Source organism: Delphinapterus leucas, chromosome 20, assembly GCF_059928025.1.
Source record: "Delphinapterus leucas isolate spDelLeu-1000000601 "Yukka" chromosome 20, BTC_Dleu_Yukka2, whole genome shotgun sequence".
NCBI classification, from domain to species: Eukaryota; Metazoa; Chordata; class Mammalia; order Artiodactyla; family Monodontidae; genus Delphinapterus; species Delphinapterus leucas.
Window position 1 is genome coordinate 60366985 of NC_143148.1, and position 22766 is coordinate 60389750.

General features: G+C 63.0%; 1 protein-coding gene across 1 annotated transcript; it reads left to right on the top strand.

Annotated features, from left to right (window-relative positions):
* Positions 1-2239: 2239 nt before the first annotated feature.
* Positions 2240-22703, top strand: CDH15 (cadherin 15). Its single transcript, XM_022582898.3, has 14 exons — positions 2240-2352; positions 8964-9122; positions 9268-9423; positions 10509-10653; positions 16895-17055; positions 17783-17911; positions 18324-18509; positions 19423-19676; positions 20292-20434; positions 20595-20831; positions 21040-21279; positions 21398-21534; positions 21644-21811; positions 22032-22703. The coding sequence occupies exons 1-14, from the start codon at positions 2311-2313 to the stop codon at positions 22254-22256; spliced, it is 2382 nt and encodes a 793-aa protein (XP_022438606.2). The 5' UTR covers positions 2240-2310; the 3' UTR covers positions 22257-22703.
* Positions 22704-22766: the final 63 nt, after the last annotated feature.

Sequence of the window (22766 nt, forward strand, 5' to 3'; positions counted from 1 at the left end):
CTGTGTCAGGTCTTAGTTGTGGCATGCGGGCTTCTCTCTCGTTGTGGCGCACAGGCTTAGTTACCCCGCAGCACGTGGGATCTTAGTTCCCCGACCAGGGATCGAACCCACGTCCCCTGCATTGGAAGGCCGATTCTTAACCACTGGACCGCCAGGGGGGTCCCCATAATGATTCTTATTACACTACAATTACGGTATTGTTCTAATGTAACTGCACTTTATTTCTAAAGTTATAACAGCTTCACTTCTCTGCTGAAAGTCTCGGTACCCCCTTTTATCAAGAGAAAGTTGAAAATCCCTAGATGGGTGGATGAACCTCCAGGGCTGGAACGCCCCCTCCCGCACCCCACACCCCCTCACCCAACGCTCCCCCACAATCCTACCCTGGTCCAGTGGAGCCACTGCCCTCCTCCCAGCTCACAGGTGCCCAACCGTGTCCCACCACAGACAGAGGAGGCCACCCAGGGAGGGGCGGTCATGGCCCGACTGGGCTGGGCGGCAGGACCCGCACCTCAGGCCCCTCCCACTCGCACAGGACCCGAGGGAGGGTCCGCTGGTGGTGAAGGGTTGAACCCTGGGGTTGGCGGCCTGGTAAGCGGAGGGGGCGCCTGGAGGGTCCGTCGCCTTGAGTCCACCAGGAAAAAGGGCTCTTCTGGAGGAGCCGGTCCACAGGCAAGGAAGGCCAACTGGCCCTTGCAGCCTGGGGTGGACCAGCACCGGACGGGACCTCGGGGCTCAGACACAAGAGGTCAGCGGAGAGAGCTTCCTGCGCAGGGCCCAGAGCCAGACTGGACCCCAGGCTTCTGCGTCCCCAGCCCCGGCTGCCCGGGCACGAGACTGGGGGGCGAGGCTGTGGGGGGGGGTCCTAACCAGCCTGGGGACCACGCCCCTCCCCCAGGGATCCCTCCTGCTCTCCGGGCTCTCCCATGACCAGACCCAGCTTACCCTCCCCCTTGGAGCACCCCCGCACCCGGGAGGTTGTTGAGGGGGATACAGATGGCCAAGAGGAGGGATGGCCTAGCTGAGCCCCCCCCCCCGTCTACTTCACCCTCTACCCGTTCAGGGGGCAGAAACCCAAAAACATTCAGAGGGCTCCTCCACCCGGGTTTGGCGTCTGACCTCAGAGGCAGGACAGTGGCCTCCAGGAGCTGCTCAGCCCCAGGGCCTCAGAGCCTGCAGCTGGAAGGGTCTCCCGCCCTCCACCCCCACCTTGGAACGGTGAGTGCCAGGGACACAGTCTCTGCTGGAGCCCCTGCCCTCACCCCTATCCCCGGCAGCCTGGCCTCCTTCCAAGCAGGCCTAGGGCACAGATGGTGCTGCGCCTGCTCAGCTGCCCCGCAATCTGGAGAGGAGAGCAGAGGCCCCCGTGCCTGCTCCTGCTGCAGAGAAGACCGGCTCTCGGAGAGGACACTCCCCACTTCCCTGCCCAGAAGACGGCTCGAGGTCCGCAGGGCCGCCCCCTCCCTCCCCGCCCTCCCCTGGTTCTGAGCCACAGGCCGCCCAGGAGTGCAGGGGCTTGGAGGGGAGAGATAGCCTCCCCCTTCCACCAGGTAGTTACCAACCAAGTAACTGCCAACCGAGGAGGAAGGAAGGGGCGGGTAGAGCTGGGCACCGGGCCAGGTCTGTGCCTGTCCTTCCTGTGTGCTAGCCCTGGGGGTCAGCAGTGGACAACCTGCCCTGGGGGGCTCCACCCCAGAGCGGGAGACAGTAAAGGGACACAGCAAATGTGATCCAAGCCCTCAAGGCAGCGAGTGGCTGGCCTTGGGGAGAGCCGGACGGGCAGTCCTGGCGAGGGCATGGCCGGCCGGTGCAAAGGCACTGAGGCAAGAGTGTGCCTGGTGCTCAGAATGAATGAGGGAATCCACCCTAGTCCCCAGCCCCCACCCACCGCTGCCTTTCTGACAGCTTCCTTCCTGGAGCCCCGCATCCAGCCTGGGACGGTGCCCGACCCCTGCTCCGCCCCCGGACACATGCTGTCAGTCACACGTGCTGTAACTCAGCCGCCCCCCCCCCCCGCCCCCCGCCCCGCCCATGTGCTGTCACTCAGCCCCCACGCCCCGCCCTACACACTTGCTGTAACTCAGCCGCCCCCACGCCCCGCCCATATGCTGTAACTCGGCCCCCCACGCCCCGCCCCACACACGTGCTGTCACTCAGCCCCACGCCCCGCCCAGCTTCGCCCCCGCACACATTATCACTCCCTCGCCAGGCTCGCCCCGCACACTTGTGCTGTCACTCAGCTGGGTCCTGTCCCAGCAGAAGGCGTCGCTCCCGCCGCCGGACACTCGGCCCGCTGCCCGCCGCCGGACCATGGACGCCGCGCTCCTCCTCGCCCTCGGGCTGCTGGCCCAGGTAAGGCACGGGAGCTGCGCGGGGGTCTCTGGCCCCTGCCCTGAGCGCCGGCGTCTTAGAGTGGGGCGTCCCGGCCTCGGGGACTGAGAGCCGAGGGTTCTGTGCGGGGCAGCCCTGTCCAGGGGGGAGTGTAACCGCCTCCGCTGGACCGGACGGGGAGCCAAGTTCGGGGACGGCCAGGAGAGCACCCAGAAGGCGGGCCCTCACTCCGGAGGGGCGCCCCTCAGCCCTGCTGGGGTCTGGGAGTGTTCAGTCTCGCGGGAGGAGAGGGAGGGGGGGCGGCAGGAGCACCCCCAGCTGGGAAAGCCTGGAGGCCTGGTCCCTAGGGACCCCTGTGAGCGGCAGGTGATTCTCCGTAGTCTAGTTAGGTGGAGTCCGAGCCCCCATGTGTCCGGCCGGCAGGGGCAGCTGTGGGCTCTGCCCTCCAGAAATGCCCTCTCCCTGGGGAGCCCTGGTCTCCCTGGTGGGAGCAGGACGGGCGGCAGGAAACACAGGCCACCCCACTCGCCACACGGGCACCCCTGGGTGCCTGGGACCACATCCTTTCGGCCCTTGGCTTCTGGGCAGGTGCTAGGCTGGGGCCAGGAGTGCAGCGTGTGGCCTCAGTGGTCTCTGGGCTTCGGGGGACTGGGCTGAGCGGTGGTCACTGGTGAGGGCTGGGGGGCGGGAGGATGGCCTCAGGCCTCTCACACCTGACAGGTGATGAGCACAGGGCCTGGCCCTGCGCCCACGAACCATCACTCACTGTTACACTTCCAGACCCATCACGCAGCACCGGCCGCTGGTGAGCGTCGCCCCTCACTCCCGCAGCGCCCCCGGCTCCGGCTCGCCAGCTCGGGTTTCAGCCCCTGGCAGCTGACTAGGTGCCGCCAGCCCCCCGCCCCAGCTACCCACACCCCTGCCTCCGGGACTTCACTGACCCCCATGGAGGCGGTGCTGGCCGCTCCCCACTGCCATGTCCGGCTGACCCAGAGGGAGGCCGTGGTCACCCTTGCCCGGCATAGCTTGGCTGCCCACGGCCTGTGCCCCTCAGCCCGCTGCTGGGAGCCCACCCGGGGCAGCGGGCTCTCTGCCCCCACCCCAGGGCCTGGGTGCCCCCATGCGCTCCAGAAGGCTCCAGGCTGCAACGCCCCCTCCCCACTATTCCTGCCCCTGCCCCGCATCAGGCGGCATGTCCTCGGAGGCCCACTCCTGGGTCTGGGGGTGTCATCCTTTGACCGGGCCCCAGGGGGCCTCTGCTGCGGGGGAGGGGAGTAGATCCCTCTCAGATGCCTCTCCCCTCCCCCAGGGTCATGCCCAATGCACCCGCTCCCAGACAGCTGGGGACTGCGGGAATTCTGGTGGCGCTGGGAGACCAGCCAACGGGCCTGGCCACTCATGTTCCCGCACTCCCCGCGGCTCAAATTAGCTCCGGTGTGAGGGAAGCGACTTCGGGATTGGCCGACATATGTCTGCGTCAGGACCTCGCATGGCCCTCCCCCATCCAGCTCAGCTTTCAGACTTTTGTCCTCTCCTGTCCAGCCACACAGGGTCCTGCGGCCGCTTCCCGGACACACCTTCCTCCACCTCCGGGAGCACCCCGGCAGGGCTGTCTCGGGTGGGCCCCTGGGATGCGGGCCTGTTGACCAGACTCCGCACAGGCCCGTCATCTGCTTGGTGGCCTTGGACGAGGCTCACCCTTCCCTTGTGTTGCTTGAAATCTCAGCCAGGGGACTTAGCGTGTGTCTTTTCGGAACTGGCCTCTATCGGCTCCTCACCTGTGCCCGTGGTGTCCCCAGTAGCTGGGCCTTCACTGGGACCCCCCCCCGCCTGGGGGTGGGGAGCCCAGATGGCAGACCCACGTGCTGCTGGAAGGGGCCCCAAGCCTGCGTCCGGCTCCGCTGAGCCATGTCGCTGCCCGTGCACTCACGTGCGGGGACACCCCTCCAGCATCACTTCCGGGCCTGGGTCCCTCAGATTCCAGGAAGCAGGTGCGAGGCCTGGGGCCCGGGGGAACGTGGGTGGGGTTTGCTTGGGCTGAGGGAGAGGCCCCACAAGCTCCCCAGGCCTGAGCCCCTTCCCCACCCCCGGCTGGAATCCAGGCCACCCTGTTCCTGGACGGCCTGGCAGGCATCAGGCGCGCCAGGAATGGACCCAGCTGTCCGCCTGGCCCAGAGAGGCCCCTGTGGCTCTCCCCTGAGCCCCCTCCAGCTGTTGCGGGCTTCAGAGGAGGGACAAGATGGCGAGGCGAAGGGACAGCTGTTTTCTCCAGCCTCCCCCCCCCACCCCCGCTGACTGGGGCAGGCACCATGCTCCCGCTGTCCTGCCCACGTTGAGAGGACAGTGCCCCGAACTGGCTTCCCTCCGCGGCCCTGGTTACTGTCACACCGACGTGGGGCTGAAGCCCCTGCCTGTTCTGAAGAAGACCATGCGTGTCTGCCGTGGGGACCGTCCTGTTCCAGGACTTTCCCGTTGCCTCAGGGGGTCTTCACGGTTTGCAAAGCCCCCAGGAGTGTGGCTGCGGCTTCCTCCCAGAGGCCACGTGGCTCAGGAGAGCCCCAGAGCCCCTTCCCCAGCCGTGGCAGCCTCCGAGTTGTGTAAGTGTTGCCCGATTGCAGGGAGATGGAAGATGCTCACCCTTCAGTCAAGCAGGATGCACCCGGGCCTCCTGCCTGCCACTCACAGGGGCCACTAGAGGCTGTAGTGCCAGGAGCTGAAGCAGGCTCTCCTTGCTGTCCTCCTGGCTGCCCTGGTCACCAGCCTCTCTATCCAGGGCAGGTGAGCCATCAGCTTTCTTCCCAGGAGACGGGGCCGTGCCTCGTAATCCTTTGTTCCGAACCCACCGAGGGCTGATGGAGAGAAGCAGAGAGCTCTGCGGGCTGCCCCCAGGCACCCAGGCAGGACAGACCCCTTCAGCGGGCAAGGGCGGCAGGCATTCCCTCCAGGGCTCAGGCACTTGTTCGCTTCTGAACAGTTGATGGTGGGGTGCATCCACATGCAGAGCCTCCGAGGGGTGGGGTGGGAGCCAGGGCAGGGCTGTGTGACCCTCAAGTCCCGCCTCTCGGCCCTGCGCCTGCCTTGATTCCCAGATGTCCCCAAGGCTCGCCTGGGGGCTCCGGGACCCGCGGGGAGGTCTGACTCAGCAGGCCGGGGGTAAACTGGTGGAATCTGTGCTTTCCCTGACCTCGGCTGGTTGTGATGATGAGTCAAGCCTGGAAGCCCCAGCCGGTGGTGAAGTAGCCCAGCCCCACTGCGGGGGCCTGAGGGGAGGAGGCGCCATCACAGATCCCAGGGGACGGGAGCCGCCCAGAGGCCAGAGAGGCATCCGGGAGGAGGCATTTCGGGAGGAGGTGGCCAGCTGCTCTCGGGCTCAGGGCCTTGCCCACCGTGGCCTGCATCTACACAGTATCACCCACCCTGGCCCTTGCCTGGGTCTGGGGTGGGTGAGGCCACTCCTGCCCCTGCAGTGGGTTTGTAAGGTGCTCACCGCGCAGCTGGGCCCCACGAGCTCCAAACCAGACGGGGAGCTCTCTTACTCGGCATCCGTGGGGCTGGGGGCCGGGGCTGGGACCACAGCGAGGGGGCAGTGGCCCGGCATCTCTAGGGCTTCCAGGCTGTTCTCTCAGGCTCTTGGCTAAGGGAGCGGCGGAGGGTGAGCATGGGGGTGCCACCGGGCACCCGCTGGGAGAAGTGGGTCCCTGATGCCCGTTGGTTCTGTGTGGTGCGGGGGCGGTGAGGGTGACAGCGTTTGTGAGCGATGTGCACTCGACGTCCACGGCTCTGTGCACGTGGCTTCATCCCGGCTCCAGTGTCCTGTGATTCCCAGGCGGCTCCCAGGCCTTCCCCGGCCACCTGCATCTTCTGGGAAGGGGCGGGCGGGAGGACAAAGGACAAACTGAGAAGCGTCCCGAGAGCCGGAAGTCGGCTGCAGCCCAGTCTGGCCATGCCACCTACTGCAGCCTCCGATCTGGGCGAGGGGCCCCTGCCAAGGCTCTGCGGCTTCTGCTGACCTCGTGACCTTGGGCCGTGGAGAGTCTGGGGTCCAGGACTCCCAGACTCCGCCCCGGCCACATGCCCTGTGCCGAGCCGGTGGGTGTCCTGGAGTGTCAGCAAGGCTGCTGGCAGGGAGGGGGCAGCTGTAGGCTTGGTGGGGGGCTGCAGGGCCGGAGGTGCCGGCCCAGGTATGGACAGGGCAGTGTGTCCCCCAGTGCCTCTCCAAGAGCCTGAGGCCCAGGAGCATCTGCAGGCTGTCCCTCACTCCCTGCTGAGGTCAGGGCGGTGCCTCTGTGTCACTGGGCATCACAGAAATGCTCCTTGCGATGGAGGTTCGGCGCTGGTGGACCTGTGGCTCCCGCCTCTGCTGCTCCCTGAGGGCTGAGAGGGGCTGGGGAGGGGCGGAGGGAGGGGCGGGGAACGGCGAGGTTGGGGGCAAGGGAGCTGCTGCCCCAAGATGCCCAGGAAACAGACGCTATTCCCCCCCCCGAGCCTGTGACAAAAGCCGGCAGGTCTCCGCTTGGCGGGAACACCACGCTGGCCTGTGCTGGGCCGTCTTGGTGAGAAGCCAGCTGCCCGGGAGGCTTGGAGGCAGTGCTGCCATCTGTCGGGCCACGGGGAGCTCGGGGACCTGGTGAGCCGCCCGGCCCTTTCTCCAAGCCGGGTGTGCTGCTGCCTGGACCCCAGGCCCCTGGCATTTCAAGTGCGGTGGCAGGACGAGGTCTGGGCACCGGGGAGGTGGCCCGGGGCCCCCCAGGGAGGCTGACTTTAGTCTGGATGTCAGTGCAGTTCTGTCAGCAAAGTGTACAAGGACTCAGGGGGGCAGAACAGGGAGGCCATGCAGGGGGGCACAGGCCAGAGGTTGCCCGGAAGAGCAGCCTCCTGGCTGAGGGGCATCTCCCCCCTCCCCTGCCCCCCAGGTCCCCCCACTCACCAGTCACCAAGCCCCCCTTCCCTGAGGCCACCAGCCCAGGCCCAGTCCCTCTACCGACTGCGATGGGGAAAGGGATGGAAACCTCAGCAGAAGTCGGGGGACCGGCTGGCCAGGGGCGGGGTCGAGGGGTCAAGGAGGGGAAGGGCCGTGGGAGGCAGAGGAAGCCCGCAGCACAGAGAGCTGGGGAGGGGCCTGGCAGGAGCAGCTCCACTGCATCTCCCGCCGCCGCCCTGCCTTGGATTTGGAGGGGGGCTGGGCAGGGGGCAGCTGCAAACGCAGGGGGATTGGGGGGGTCATAAGAGCCGTGGAAGGCGCGTTGCTCACGTTCTCCTATAGCCAAGCCGAGCTGGGTCCCAGTAGCATCCCTGCCCCCGCCCTGGGCCCTGACAGCCCTTATCCAAGTCCAGCCAGGCTCTGTGCCCTCCAAGGGTGCCCCAGCGTCGGCCCCACTCATGAATCGGGGAGCACAGAGGGCCCCCAGTGCCTCCATGCCCAGCCGGCCACAGTGCCTGAGCCCACGCTCAGACCAGCCACTGCCCGATCAGGGCGCGGGATACGGAGACCACGTGTTTAAAGCAGGGCTGTCCCAGGAGACTCTGGGTGTTTGTTGGGGCTGCCGCCAGCTCTGCCCTCACCCCACCAGGTGGCTTTCTTCTCTGGGCCTCAGTTTCCCTGTCTGAGAGGTGGGGGGGGACGAGCTGACAGTGGGTCTGGGGAGGGTTTCGGCACTGCAGGCGCCCTGCCCCCTGCCAGGTTCCTGACTAGCCTCAGTGCTGAGCCCAGAGCTCAGCGGGTGGTGGCAGGGCGGTGGGTGCATATCCCTGGCCCCGCCTGTGGGGTAGCGTCGGGGGACACGGCTGCCCCACACTCTGTCCTGCCTCTGCAGCCCCACAGGCCCCGAGCGCTGGGCTTCGGGGACGTTGCACACAGGGCCCCCCTGTCCCCTGGGCGTGCGGAGCCGGAGACAGCGTCCTGGGTTCCAGGTACTAAAGTGTTGGTTACACGGTCACACCTGGTTCCACGGTTCTGGGAGGAAAACAGCACGGGCTGGGGCTGGGCTCTGGGGGATCGGGGTCCAAAACACTCCAGCTGCCCCGTCCTCCCGCCGGCCCCTCAACCTCACAGCTGCACACGCCCCACCCCGCCGGTCCCTAGAGGCAGAGGCAGCTGCCGCAGGGGGCGGGGAGCTGGGAGCTCAGCTCCGTTCCATTTCCACAAAGCAACCCTGGGACAGACAGCCCCACCGCCTGATTCCCAGAGGCGTGTGGCGTGTCCCCCTCCCCAGCCTGGCGGAGGGGACCTGCCGCGTGAACAGCTGCCCTGGGTTCGGGAGGGCCCCCAGGTGGCCCCCTCTCTGGGCCTCTGAGGACAGAAGCGCTGCCTGGTCAACCTTGACCAGCCCTCAAGAGTTCACATCACCAGGAGGCCTGGGGTGGCCGCGTGTCCCCCCACTGCCCCCAGCCCAGCCCAGCCGTCCTTCCTCTTCAACCCACCTCCCTCCCGGGCCTCGCCACCCATCCCCGGGCTCCCGGGAGCCAGGCTGCCTCCTGTCCCCCTGAGCACCCCATGCCCCCCAAGTCCTGGCACCCGAACCTCCCCGGGCCACACGACGGAGGGCTTGGCAGTCAGGGAGGGGACGTCCTGGCCCTGGTGGGGGAGGTCTGGGCGCTGCTGTGGTGGTGATGGAGGTTTTTCTTTGTTGCAGAGCCTGTGCCTGTCAGTGGGGGTCCCCAGGCTGAGGAGGCCGCATACCCTGTACCCCTGGCACCGGGTGCCGGCACCAGGCCGCGTGCGGAGAGCCTGGGTCATCCCTCCCATCAGTGTGTCCGAGAACCACAAGCGCCTGCCCTTCCCCCTGGTGCAGGTGAGGGGCCGCGTGCTTTAGGGCGGGCACACCCCTGGGGCCGCAGGCTGAGTGACCCCATCCCAGGTGGGGGAGGGACCGAGGGCTGCAGAGAGGGGACACCCCTCCCCTGGGGCATCTCCCCAGCCCATCACCTGTCCCACAGATCAAGTCGGACAAGCAGCAGCTGGGCAGCATCATCTACAGCATCCAGGGGCCGGGCGTGGACGAGGAGCCCCGGGGGATCTTCTCCATAGACAAGTTCACAGGGAAGGTGTCCCTGAATGCCGTGCTGGACCGAGAGAAGACAGACCGCTTCAGGGTGGGCCCCGCCCCGCCCCGCCCCTCCCCTCCCTTCCCCTCCCCGTGGGGGCCATGGCCACACCTCCACCAGCAAAATGCAGCATCCTTAATTGGGGGGCAGGGGTGGGATTTGGGACCGGCTGCCCCAGGAAGCAGGTGTTCAGGATCACAGGCTCATTCGGCAGGTGCGTGAGCAGACTGAACGCTGGGTCCTGCCCGGGAGGACTGGGCAGCCGGCATCAGGGTGGGCAGCCTTCCCAGGAAAGCAACACCAGACACTGGTGTGGCCGGTTCTCCCCGGAGCCTGCTACGTGAGTTGAAGAAGGGGTGCCATGAGGAATCCCACGGAGCTGGCCGCCCCCAGCGGCAGCTGCCCTGTGACTGTCAGGGTGGGACCTCGGGGGAGGTGGGATGGGATCTGCCCATTGGAGGCCTTGGGATTGTCAGGTCTGAGAGAAAGGGCAGTGGGGAGGGAGTGAGCGAGGGGCCAAGGAGGGGAGCTTGGAACTCGCCTGAGTCCCCTACAGACAGATGATCTGCCCCCCAGCCTGGCCGCCCTAAGGTGATGTTCAGACTTGCCCCAGGGAGGGGGCTGCAGCCTTTGCCTTTCCTGTGCCCTGAGTCTCCCTCAGACTTTGAGAACCAGCTCTTGGTTCCCTTACACAGAGAGTTAGAGGGTGTGTTTCCCCTGGAAGTTGTACCAAGTCTATTCTCCAAAGGGACAGGAGGTGGTTGAAGTTACAATTCCACGTGTGGAGCGGAAACTTCAAAAGCAGCCATGGCTGTTCACAGAAAAAGGGCGAGAGACCAGGGCCGCTAGGGGGAGAGAGAGAGAGACCATGGGCGCCAGGGGGAGCGTTGCTGCAGCCACGCTCGAAGCACAGCTGTGGGCTTCCTGGTGGCCCAGGCAAGAGGGGGTGCGTGGTGGCCACCCCGCCTGCTGGGAGAACCCGGGCTCCCCTCGAGGGCAGTCCCACCTTCCCGGCACTGCCCCGTCCCCGTGCCGCTTCTCACCTGTTTCCAGCAGGACACAGAGTCTGCACTGACTGCCGCTCTTGCCGTCGTGGGGGCCGCAGTGCCAGCCCCTGCTCTCTGCTTGACTAGCTCAGGGCCTTTGCTCTGGACCTGGGGGGGTCCACCCTGGAGGAGCCCACGGACCTGGAGATCGTGGTTGTGGACCAGAACGACAACCGGCCTGTCTTCCGGCAGGAGGTGTTCACTGGCCAGGTGCTGGAGGGCGCCGTCCCAGGTGAGCCGAGTGGGTTCCCGGTGGGGGAGGGAGCTTCGCGAAGGGCACTGGGTAGGTCAGAAGTCCAGGATTTCCCTTCAGCAAGAACTTCAGAGGTCCTTCATAGAGTCTAAAAACACGTAAACAGTCTCCAGGACGGAGGGAATTTCCACAAGTCGACTCAAGCCTTTTCTCATTGCAGTATAAATGTGAACCCCCAAATCCTCCAGAGTTCAGAGAGGATTCCTGGATGGCAGAGCTCCGGTGGTTTCCGTTGCTCTCCCCTCCCCCTCCTCCCCCCCCTCCTTCTAAATAGAGGTGACGTTCACATAAGATAAAATTAACCATTTTGGAACGAACTTTTCAGTGGCATTTAGCACATTCACAGTGTTGTGCAACCAACACCTCTGTCTCCTTCATCCCCCCAGAGGCGACCCCCTGCCCGTTATCAGTCACTGCCTCTCACCGCTTATTAATTCTACACTGAGTGCAGAAACCGCTGACCCTCTGTCCCTTCTGCGCCCTCACAGGGCAGACTCGCTGGCCTGATTCTGTTCCAGGCAGAATAGACATTCCAGACAGCAATCTGCTCCTTCCCTCCCCACCGGGTCCCCGGGGCTCTGGTCAAATCCCAGGCTGGTTGCCTTCAGAGCACACCAGGGACTCGGTGTAACTTCAAAGTCAGGGGTTAACACTAACACATGGTAACATCTCACCTGCACACCTGTTCAGCTTCAGCTGCCCAATGAAGCCTTTTAGAGCAAAGGAGGTCCTGCCTCTGTCCACAGTCCCTGCCTCTTGTCTGAGCCTTGTCTGTTCCTGCATGCCGTCCACCTTTTCCTTTAGGGCCTTTTGCACACGGAGGGTGGTTGCTTCAGTTCTGTCAGATAAAAGCCCAAGTGTCTGGTTGGCTGTACATCTGGTTCTGTTGGCTGTTTAATCACTAGGGTGGAATTTTCCCCTCTTTCCCTGTGTGTAAGAGCACAGCAGAGGTGGGGGCCAGCCCACTGTGGGGAGAGGGGACGGGCCTGGCCTCTGCCACTGCTGGAGCTCAGCTCCCGGGGGCCCCTCTGCGTTCCCGCCACAGCAGCGCAGCCCTGCATGCAGAGGGGCCCCTAGCAAGGTGACAACCCTTGTGTGCTACCTGGCAGGGCTCCTGGGGTACTGGGGGGTGGGCAGTCTCGGTCGAAGGTGGTCCCTGAGCCCCAGGGGTGGGGCTGCTTTAGGGTCCCTGCTCCTCCCCCAAAGGCAAAGCGCCGTCCCTCCAGCCCAGCAGCCCCACCCTCACCCTGTGATTGTGGACCGCCGATGGCCTTCCCCACACCTGGGCCACCCTGTGGCCTGAGCCGAGGGGCCCTCCCGGGTCTGCTCCCACCCCGCCTTCCCTGGGAGCACTCAGTGGGCGCGTGGGAGAGGGCACAGGCCCCCGTGTGGGCACCCAGGGACCGCCAGCAGCTGTGCCAATCTCGGCCCCTCTTCCTGCTTCCATGGGGTCGCTGTACCTGCCCCACCAGGGGAGCCCCAGCGTGTGCACCTCCTGGGGGGTCACAGCCTGGACTCGGGGGTGTCAGGTCGCCTGTGCGTCACCATCTGACGGGCTCACACAGGTGTGATCTTGCTTCCCCTCCGTTCTCGTCGTGGTGGCAGGACTGAGGCCCCCGCCCGCTCACGCCCCCTCACTGGGGACGGGTCCTCAGCCGCCAGGGGCTTATGACACTGACTTCTGTTCTGCCAAGTTTTATTGTGGCAAAATACATATAACAAGATTTAGCATCTTAACCATTTTTAAGTGTACGGGTCGGCGGTTTTAAGCCCGTTCACATCGTTGTGCAACCACCACCAGCATCCATAGAATTTTCTCATTTTCCCAGACTAAAGCTCACTCTGTCCCCATTAAGCGCTAACTCCCCATTTCCCCCTCCAGCGCCTGCCACTCACTGTCTACTTCTTGTCTCTATGATTTGACTGCGCGTGAGTGGAATCGCACAGTACTTGTCCTCCTGTGTCTGGCTGATTTCACTGACCGTCCTGTCCTCAGGGCTCATCAGTGTGGTAGCCCGTGTCAGAATCACCTTCCTTTCCAAGGCTGAGTAATACTCTATCGGATGTTTATACACATTCTGTTTATCTGTTTATTCTTCAGTGGACCCTTGCATTGCTTTCACTTTCTAGCTGTTGTGAATAGTGCCACAGTGAACATGGGTGTCCAAATATGTCTTTGAGACCCTGCTTTCAATTCCCTTGGGTTTATGCCCAGAAGTGGGGCTGCTAGATCAAATGGTAGTTCTATTTTTAATTTTTTTAAATAAATTTATTTATTTGTTTATTTTTGGCTGTGTTGGGTCTTCGTTGCTGCGCACGGGCTTTCTCGAGTTGTGGCGAGCGGGGGCTACTCTTCGTTGTAGTGCGCGGACTTCTCATTGCGGTGGCTTCTCTTGTTGTGGAGCGTGGGCTCTAGGTGTGCGGGCTTCAGTAGTTGTGACTCGTGGGCTCAGTAGTTGTGGCGCACGGACTTAGTTGCTCTGTGGCATGTGGGATCTTCCCCGACCAGGGCTCGAACCCGTGTCCCCTGCATTGGCAGGCGGGTTCTTAACCACTGTGCCACCAGGGAAGTTCCTATTTTTTATTTATTTATTTTTTTGCAGTACGCGGGCCTCTCACTGTTGCAGCCTCTCCCATTGCGGAGCACAGACTCTGGACGCACAGGCTCAGCAGCCATGGCTCACGGGCCCAGCCGCTCCGCGGCATGTGGGATCCTCCCGGACTGGGGCACGAACCCGCATCCCCTGCATCGGCAGGCGGACTCTCAACCACTGCGCCACCAGGGAAGCCCTATTTTTAATTTTTTGAGGATCCTCCACGGTGTTTTCCACAGTGGCCGCACCATTTTACATCCCCACCAGCAGTGTAGGAGGGTCCCAGTTTCTCCACATCGTCCCCAGCACCTGCTGCTTTTTGTTTGTTTTCTTGTTGTTAGCAGCCATCCTAGTGGGTGTGAGGGGCTATCGCGCGGTTCTCATCTGCATTTCCCTAATGATTAGTCATGTTGAGCGTTTGTTCATGTGCATATTGACCACTTGTGTATCTTCTTTGGAGAAAGGCCTGTTCAAGTCCCTTTGCCCATTTTTGAATTGAGTTGTTCGTTGGTTTTTTTTCTGGTTTTTACGGGTTCTCTATATATCCTGGATATTAATCCCTTATCAGGTATATGATTTGCAAATATTTTCTCCCATTTCGTGGGTTGTCTTTTTACTCTGTAGATAGTGTCTTTTGATGCATTTTTAAATGTTCATGAAGTCCGGTTTGTCTATTTTTGTTGTTGTTGCCTGTGCCTTTGGTGTCATATCCAAGAAATCATTACCTTCGTGACATTACCAGTGTCCTATGTTTTCTTCTGAGAGCCTTATAGTTTTACGTTGTACACTTAGGTCTGATCCATTTTGAGTTGACTTTTGCGTATGCTGTTAAGTAATTACGGGTCCAGCTCCATCCTTCCGCCTGTGGATGTCTTTCCCAGCACCATCTGCCAAGGAGACCGCCCTCTCCACGTTGAATGGTCCTGGCGTCCTGTGTAAAGTCACCTGCCCGTGATGTGAGGTTTATCCCTGGGCTCTCTATTCGGTTCCATCGGTCTGTGTATCTGTCTTGAGGGCAGGTGCACACTGATTACTGTACCTTTGCAGAAAGTTTTGAAATCAGGAAGTGTGTCCTCCGGCTTTGTTCTTTTTCAGGATTGTTTTGGCTGTTTGGGGTCCCTTGAGATTTTATAGGAATTTTAGAATGAGTTTTCTATTTATGTAAAGAAACTGTCCTTAAGATTTTGATAGGGATCGCACTGAATCTGTAGGTTGCTCTGGGTGGTAGTGACATCTTAGCAACAAGTCTTCCGAGCCATGAACACGGTCTGTCCATTTATTTGTGTTTTCTCAATTTCTTTCACTGATCTTTTGTAGTTTTCATCGTGAAGCCTTTCACCTCCTTGGTCACGACACTGACATCCTGAGGCATTTAGGCAGTTGTGATGATTGTCCCTGCGTGAGTCTGCGTGGCTCGAGCCCCCTCAGGAGGCGTGCACATCCCGTTCCTGGAGATGCCGATTTGGGTCTGTAGTTCAGGGGGTGTCCGCCAAGCTTCTCCGCTTTGGCTTTTCTCCTTTCCCCTTTGTAATTAATAGGTGTCTTGTGGGAGACCCTTTGAGACCGTGCAGGTGTCCTGCTACCCCTCAAGCTGCTGCCCAGCAGCGTTAGCACCTCTGGCGGCTCTCGCCTGCGTCAGGTGTTGTTTTAATCCATGGTTTCTTCTTGGTCGTCACTTGGCTCTCTGTTACATGATAGGACCTTCAGTGCCCCTGTATATGAACACATGTGTGCATGTGTTACCCACCAGGGTTCTTGGCCTCCTTAATCAATAGAAATTGATCAAAGGCCAGACAAGAAATTCAGGCAGGGCTTTATTGGGGCCCCTGCTGCAGCGGTGGGGAGTGGGAACAAGAAACAGGTTCCCTTGCTAGCTTGCTCCCTGAGGGGGGGTGAGCTTGTTCCTTATATAGGGTGTGTCCAGGGGTGTGTCCAGGGGGTCAGGCGGGAGGGTTGGCTTAGGGGGTTTGCCGTAAACAGAAAACTCATTCTAAAATTCCTATAAAATCTCAAGGGACCCCAAACAGCCAAAACAATCCTGAAAAAGAACAAAGCCGGGGGACACACTTCCTCATTTCAAAACTTTCTGCAAAGGTACAGTAATCAGTGTGCACCTGCCCTCAAGACAGATACACAGACCATAGACCGATGGAACCGAATAGAGAGCCCAGGAATAAACCTCACATCACGGGCAGGTGGCTTTACACAGGACGCCAGGACCGTTCAACGTGGAGAGGGCGGTCTCCTTGGCAGATGGTGCTGGGAAAGACATCCACAGGCGCCACCATAGGTGGTGGTGTGTGTGCGGGGCGCGCACAGGTGCCCTGCTTCTGCTCCCGGCCGGTGTTTGCTCTTCAGAAGTGGCCGTTGGGCTTTTTAGTCTCTTTGTATGTTGTCCAGAATTTGCTCTAACTGCCAGGTACATAGTTATTTTTAGTCCCTTGTAGTTTCTTTGTATTCTGTAGCTCGAGGAGACCTGTGTCCAGGCGCAAGCCCTGCAGCAAAGGGTCCCAGGTTCCAGCCTGTCTCGTATGTGTTTTGTTCACATGGATCTGTCTGGATTTATGGATTCTTGCTTCATTCAGTGGGTTATGATTCTTTGCACTGTTGTTTTGAAGCTCAAATCGTCCCAGATATGGCTGATCAGAAGCTCATCACACTGGCCCAGGCCCCTTCAGCAGCCGGGGCTGGGAAATAAGCTCACATACATGCAGACGTGCGTGCGTGCACGTACTCTCTCACAGCTGTGTTAACATGGCTCTGTACCTTCATCACAAGTCACAAGTCCTCTCTGGCACCTCCACTTCCGATCCAGCTCTGCAGGGTTCCTTTTGGGTCCTCTTCTCTGTTGGCAAGAAGCTGGGCTCCAGTCACCCCAGGAGTTTGCGCACTTGCTCAGTCATAGAGAGCCCGACAGGTGCCTTTGGAAGTGCTTGCCTGCATCCCGGTGGCAGGGTGCCTATTCTAAACATTGTTTTTGGCTTTAGCCTGGGGTCCAGCATCATGCCAGGAGTTACCTGCTAAGGTAGCTTCCCACCTTCTAAGGCTGGGTCAGTGGCTGGGTCACTACCGTTCATCAGACACCAGCATGACACTCAGCTGACCCGTCAGGGCCCAGGAGTGGCTGGGATGAGCCCAGTCACAGGTGAGGGGGGGGCTAGCTCCTCGGGTCGCCCGAGGCTGGTCCACCTCACCAGGATAATTTTAGTACACCTGATCTGGGCCGGTGTGGGGAGGGATGGTCAGACCTGAATTACTCCAGAAAACAGGTGGGCACAGGTGCTGAGGTGCCTCCAGGACCCCTGCAGAGGCCTTTCTCTCCTGAGATCCAGGGCCTTGTTTGCCCCGGAGCGCAGGTGCGGCCCTGGGCGCTGCTTCGCTCCGCCTGGGGCTGGTTCCCCAGCGGGCTTGCCTGGTCTGTCTCAGGGTTCTGTAGGAGACAGGTGTCAGCAGTGTGCATCGGACACCCCACCTCATCCCCACAAGCAACACAAGCCAGGACGCCGGGATGTTTGCACGTGCAAGGCTGATCGGGGGCCTGGACCTGGTGCGGCGGGCCGCAGGGGAGTGGGCGACACGCCCTGGCATCCATGGGTGTCACCCCCACATGTCCCCTCCCTTCCCAGGAACCTACGTGACCAGGGCTGAGGCCACGGATGCGGACGACCCGGAGACGGACAACGCAGCCCTGCGATACTCCATTCTGGAGCAGGGCGGCCCCCAGCTCTTCAGCATCGACCCGCACACGGGGGAGATCCGCACGGTTCAAGTGGGCCTGGACCGCGAGGTGAGGCCATGCCGCTGCACCCTGACAGCTGAGGCAGGGCAGCCCCCCAGACGAGGGGTCCGAGTGCCGCGGACACTGTCCGTGGCCCTGGGCTCCGGCAGACCTGCCCCGTGGGTAGTTGTGTGGTTTGGTCCAGAGATGGTGTGAGGGGCCTTCAGCGTGTTTTTCTGCCGGAGACCTCCCCCACCCTGTTGCCTGCAGAGCAGTAGGGCTCCTCGGCCTGGGGTGGGCCCACAGCGACCACGCATGCTGCAGAGAAACAGTCGCCCTCCAGCCGGCCGTGCCCACTCTTCCCCTGTGGGGCCCCTGCGGCCCCTGGCTGCCGGGCTTCTGTGTGGCATTGGCACCTCACCTCCAGGAAGCCCTCCTTGGTTTCCCCAGGGCCACTCACTGCGTTAGTTGATCTCTGTCCCCTGTCTAGGCAGCTGCACCTGGCTCCCCAGGGCAGGGACCCCACACCCCAGTGCAGCAGGTGCCCCGTAAGTGCTCATCTGGCTCGGCAACTGTCCTCTTGCCTACTCACAGGCTGGGGCAGAGTCTGGGGTCGACAGTGGTGCCGTCGGACCCGGAGAGGCTACGCAGCCTGTTTTGCCCCAGAGCTTGGGAGCAGGGCAGATGCTGGAGCCTCCTGGGGTCTGCCTGCCCAGCCCCCAGGCCCTAAGGTGGCTGACCAGCCCCGCCCTGCGCGCCACCTGGGTCTCCTGACCCCATGTCACTGTGCTCCTAGGTGGTCGCCGTGTACAATCTGACCCTGCAGGTGGCAGACATGTCTGGAGACGGCCTCACCGCCACTGCCTCGGCCATCATCACACTGGAGGATGTCAATGACAACGCCCCCGAGTTCACCAGGGGTCAGGTGCTGCCACCGTCCTCACCTCCACCGGCCGCTGCTCAGGGCTGGCCTCCCCCCGATCCTGGGGCTTCTGGTGGGTGGGAGGCTAGGTGCTCCACAGAGGAGGCATCCTGTGTGGATCGTGCAGGATACCCTGCCAGAGGCCAGCATCAGGGGTGGGGGGCTGTGAGCATGTCAGGAGCTAGAGGGCCCTGGGGGGAAGCCACCAAGACCCTGGGGTGTGACCTGTCCCCAAGCCTTCCTGGGTGGGAGGGAGCGGCAGCCCTGCCCTCCGGGGAAGATGTGCCCAGCACATGGCCGAGACTGGGAGGGGGCTCCTGGTGCCCTGGACTCCTCATGGGTGGGCAGTGGGAGGGTGACCCCGCAGGGGACCGTCCCCCGTCCACCCGTGGGTAACGGGGCCGAGTTCCCACAGTTCTTCCTGGAGGCCACAGAGGCCGTCAGCGGAGTGGACGTGGGGCGGCTGGAGGTAGAGGACCGGGACCTGCCCGGCTCCCCCAACTGGGTGGTCAGGTTCACCATCCTGGAGGGCGACCCTGACGGGCAGTTTGCCATCCGCACCGACCCCAGGACCAACGAGGGCGTGCTGTCTGTGGTGAAGGTGAGCTGAGGAGGGTGCCTCTCCTCACACCCTGGGACCCCGTTTGGATCCTCTGTGCATCCTTAGGAGGGGAGCGAAGGGGACCAAGAACGCTAGGACTGTGGGCTTGGGCCACGCTGAACACAGGGGGACAGGGCTGGAAGGAGGGGACAAGCCCACGTTACTTCCAGTGTCTTGCCACTTAAAGTATATGATCAACATGCACAAATACAGACCTCACATGTTGGCCAAACTGAGACCAGAGACAAAACCAGCAGGACATACGTGTGCACACATACACCTGTGCATACACACACGTGCATACACATGCAGAGAGATGCAGATGAGCTGTCAACACAGGAAGAGCTTTATTGCCAGAGACTGGCTCACGCCGGCCGTCGTGCAGGCGGCTGGCGAGTCTGGAGTCTGCGGGGCTGCGACAGGCTGCAAAGTCAGGAGCTGAGGCTGCATCTGGAGGTGGGACCCCTTCTTCCCCAGGGCAACCTCAGGTTTGCTCTCAGAGACTCTCACCCACAGATGAGACCCACCCAGGTTCTCCAGGACCATCTTCTTTATTTAAAGTCAGCTGATTGGACAGGTCAGTTCAACCACGTCCACCAAATACCCTCTTAGCAAGACCCAGGCGAGCGTCTGCTTGAGGCACCGAGGAGGACGCCCAGCCAGGGGACGGGAAACTGGCCTCACAACACCCAACAAATACGTTTGCATGATGAGTAGCCGTCATTTTGGCATTATTTTTTGTGCCTTTTTGTCCTGCATGATTTTTATTTTTCCGAGGCTAAAAAGCAGAAGGAAAGAAGGGGCTCTGAGGACAGAGCAGAAGAGGCCTTTCCGGCCGCAGCTGCCTCAGGCTTCCCTGAATGGGGGGAGGGGTCCGGAGTCCTGACGGACGGCCGCCCCGCTTCCCCTGCAGCCGCTGGACTATGAGAGTCGGGAGCGCTACGACCTCAAAGTGGCGGCACAGAACGAGGCTCCCCTGCAGGCGGCGGCCCCCAGGGCCAAGCGGGGCCAGGCCAGGGTCAGCGTGCAGGTGCGGGATGTCAACGAGGCGCCCGTGTTCCAGCAGAACCCACTGCGGACCAGCCTGGCCGAGGGGGCGGCCCCAGGAACCCCCGTGGCCACCTTCTCTGCCCGAGACCCTGACACACAGCAGCCGCAGAGGCTCAGGTGGGGGCCCTGGGTTGAGCGGGGGGAACTCGAAGCCCCAGTCCACCTCCCGGCCAGGGTAGCAGCACAGCTAAGGGTACTGAGCCCTGTGCCCGGAGGGTTCCCATCAGGGCCCTGGTCAGAGGACAGAGGGCTCATCTGTGTGCATCACCGAGAGCCCAGGGGCTCTCAAGTACCATGTGTGCGTGTGTGCGTGTTCACGTGAGGCAGGACTGGGCTGCATCTGGCGCACACTGACACGGCCCGTCTGTGTTGGCTAGCCTCTGAGTGTCCGGCCCTGTCCGTTCCAGGGAGCCTTTACTCCCCTAGGACTGGCTGTTACTGTCTTGGATTTCACCCCCTGCCCTGGTCCTGTGTACCCTTGTCTGTCAACATGGTGCCCACCGTTGAATCCTGGCTGTCACTCAGTGGCCACGGGGCCCTGGGCGGCACACCTGCCCTCCCCGAGCCTCAGTTTTTGCATCTGTTGATTGGGATGGAAAATACCAGCTTAGGGCTGTGGAAGGACTATCCTTAAAGGCCTGTGTATGTGTGCGTGTGTGCGCGTCTACACGTGACCACACCTCCGGGGGTCCGGCTCAGGCTCAGGGCCCCTCCTCCCCTCCTCGGCAACAGCTACTCCAAGGACTATGACCCTGAAGACTGGCTGCAAGTGGACGGGGCCACCGGCCGGGTCCAGACCCAGCGCGTGCTCAGCCCTGCATCCCCCTTCCTCAAGGACGGCTGGTACAGGGCCATCATCCTGGCCCGAGATGATGGTGAGCGTGGAGCTCGGCCTGGGTTCCAGGGCTCCCTAACCCTGGCTGGGGCCCCTGCTGCCGCCCAAGGGCTGAGAGCGGGCGCTCCACCGAGCAGACTTAAGGGGTGGGTGGGGGCTCTGCAGGGGCAAGGGGCCCACCAGGCCTCTCCTGCTTGCAGCCTCCCCACCCAGCACGGCCACAGGGACCCTGTCTGTTGAGATCCTGGAGGTCAACGACCATGCCCCTGAACTGTCCCCACCGTGGGGCAGCCTGTGCAGCACACCAGAGCAGGGCTCCGGCCTTCTCTTGGGGGCCACGGATGAGGACCTGCCCCCCCACGGGGCCCCCTTCCACTTCCAGCTGAGCCCCAGGCTCCCAGAGCTGGCCCGGAACTGGAGCCTCAGCCAGGTTAACGGTGAGCTCGCCCCACGCCCCTGGGGGTCCAGAGCCTGGGGCAGGTCCCCACTGGTTCCCACCTCAGTGCACTGCATCCTCAGGCCCGCAGGGATCAGTTATCACACACACGGGACGGGTGGGGAACCGAGGCCGGCTGCCCCCGGAAGCACAGGCGCAGAGGGGCGTGGCCGCCCCCTACCCCTGCTGACCACCGGCACCTTCCGCAGTGAGCCACGCGCGCCTGCAGCCCAGGCTCCAAGTCCAGGAGGGGCTGCACCGCCTGAGCCTGCTGCTCCAGGACTCGGGACAGCCGCCCCAGCAGCGCGAGCAGCCCCTGAGCGTGACCGTGTGCCGCTGCGGCCTGGACGGCGCCTGCCTGCCGGGGGCCGCTGCGCTGCGGGCGGGTGGCGCGGGCATCAGCCTGGGCGCCCTGGTCATCGTGCTGGCCAGTGTCATCCTGCTGCTCTGTGAGTGCCCGCGCCTGCAGATCCCTGCCCTCCCCGCGCCGCCTGGCAGCCCCGCCCCGCCCGCCTTGCCCCGCCCCCGCCCCCCACCGACCTCCGCTGCTCCCCCCGCCCCCCCCAGTGCTCGCCCTGCTGGTGGCCCTCCTGGTGCGGTGCCGGCAGCAGTCGTGTGACAAGAGGCTTCTGCACGGGCTGCAGGACGACCTTCGGGACAACATCCTCAACTACGACGAGCAGGGGGGCGGGGAGGAGGACCAGGTGAGGGGGCCAGGGTGGCTTACAAGTGCTGGGGGGTCTCCCCAGGGGCCCCAGCTGGCCAGCCGCCTCCCGACCCTCACCCCCACGTGCTCTGTCCGTCCCTTCTCAGGATGCCTATGACATGGACCAGCTGCGCCACCCGGCAGAGCTGGCGGCCCTGGGTGCCCCGCTGGGACGGCCTTCTCTGCGCAGAGACGCCCCGTTCAGCCGATCGCACCCCCAGGCCCCCCGCGTGCTGCCCACCAGCCCCTCTGACATTGCTGACTTCATCAACGAGGTAGGTGCCCCAGGGGCGCCCTGCACCCCGTTCCCCCACCCCACGAGCCTGAGGCATCGCTCTGGGGCTGGACAGGGGTGGTGGTTCTTGCCGAGGAAGGAGAATCGCCCAGAGAGAACCTTGCCCCCAACCCGGCTCCTGGGGCCAGGCCTTGGCCGAGCCGGTGGCGGAGGGCAGTTGGCCGGCGCGTGTTGGTCCTGAGCCCCAGGCCTCTCCACAGGGCTTAGAGGCCGTGGACAGCGACCCCGCCGTCCCACCCTATGACACGGCTCTCATCTATGACTACGAGGGGGACGGATCCGTGGCAGGCACGCTGAGCTCCATCCTGTCCAGCCTGGGTGATGAGGACGCAGACTACAGCTGCCTCTGGGACTGGGGGCCCCGCTTTGCCCGGCTGGCCGACTTGTACGGGCCCCGTGAGGGCACCAGGGAAGAGGCTTTCTGATGGGGACCTGCACCCACCCTGCTGAGGGCACGGCCTCCCGGACACAGGGCAGACCACAGGCGCCTGAGCGGACATGCCGGACTCGGCTGTGTGTCGAGATGGACAGAGGGCCCTGCGCCCCGCCCTGGGGCCTTGGCCGGCCTGGTCTCCGCCAGGGGAAGTCAGGGCCCAAAGCCTAGAGTGGAGTGGCCAGAAGGAGGCGCCCCTCTTGCCCCGTCAGTCGCCTCCAATGGGGTCAGAGGCCCCATTCCCAGCTCTGCTTCCCACCCACGCTGATCTCATCTCTGTATGAAAGGAAGCAGCTCTCGGGCAAACATGAATTAAAAACGTGCTCATCTCTCCAATGCACGGTTGGCATGGCGACTTGCAGGGCCTTTCTGCACCTCAGTCCCACCAGAGCCGCAGCAGTGGGCTGGCCTCCGGCTGGCCCCCGAGGGGGTGGGGGCAGTTGGAGAGGCTGCGGATGCCTGGTTGTGAGGGGGAGGTAGACACCAGAAGCCCCCTTCAGCC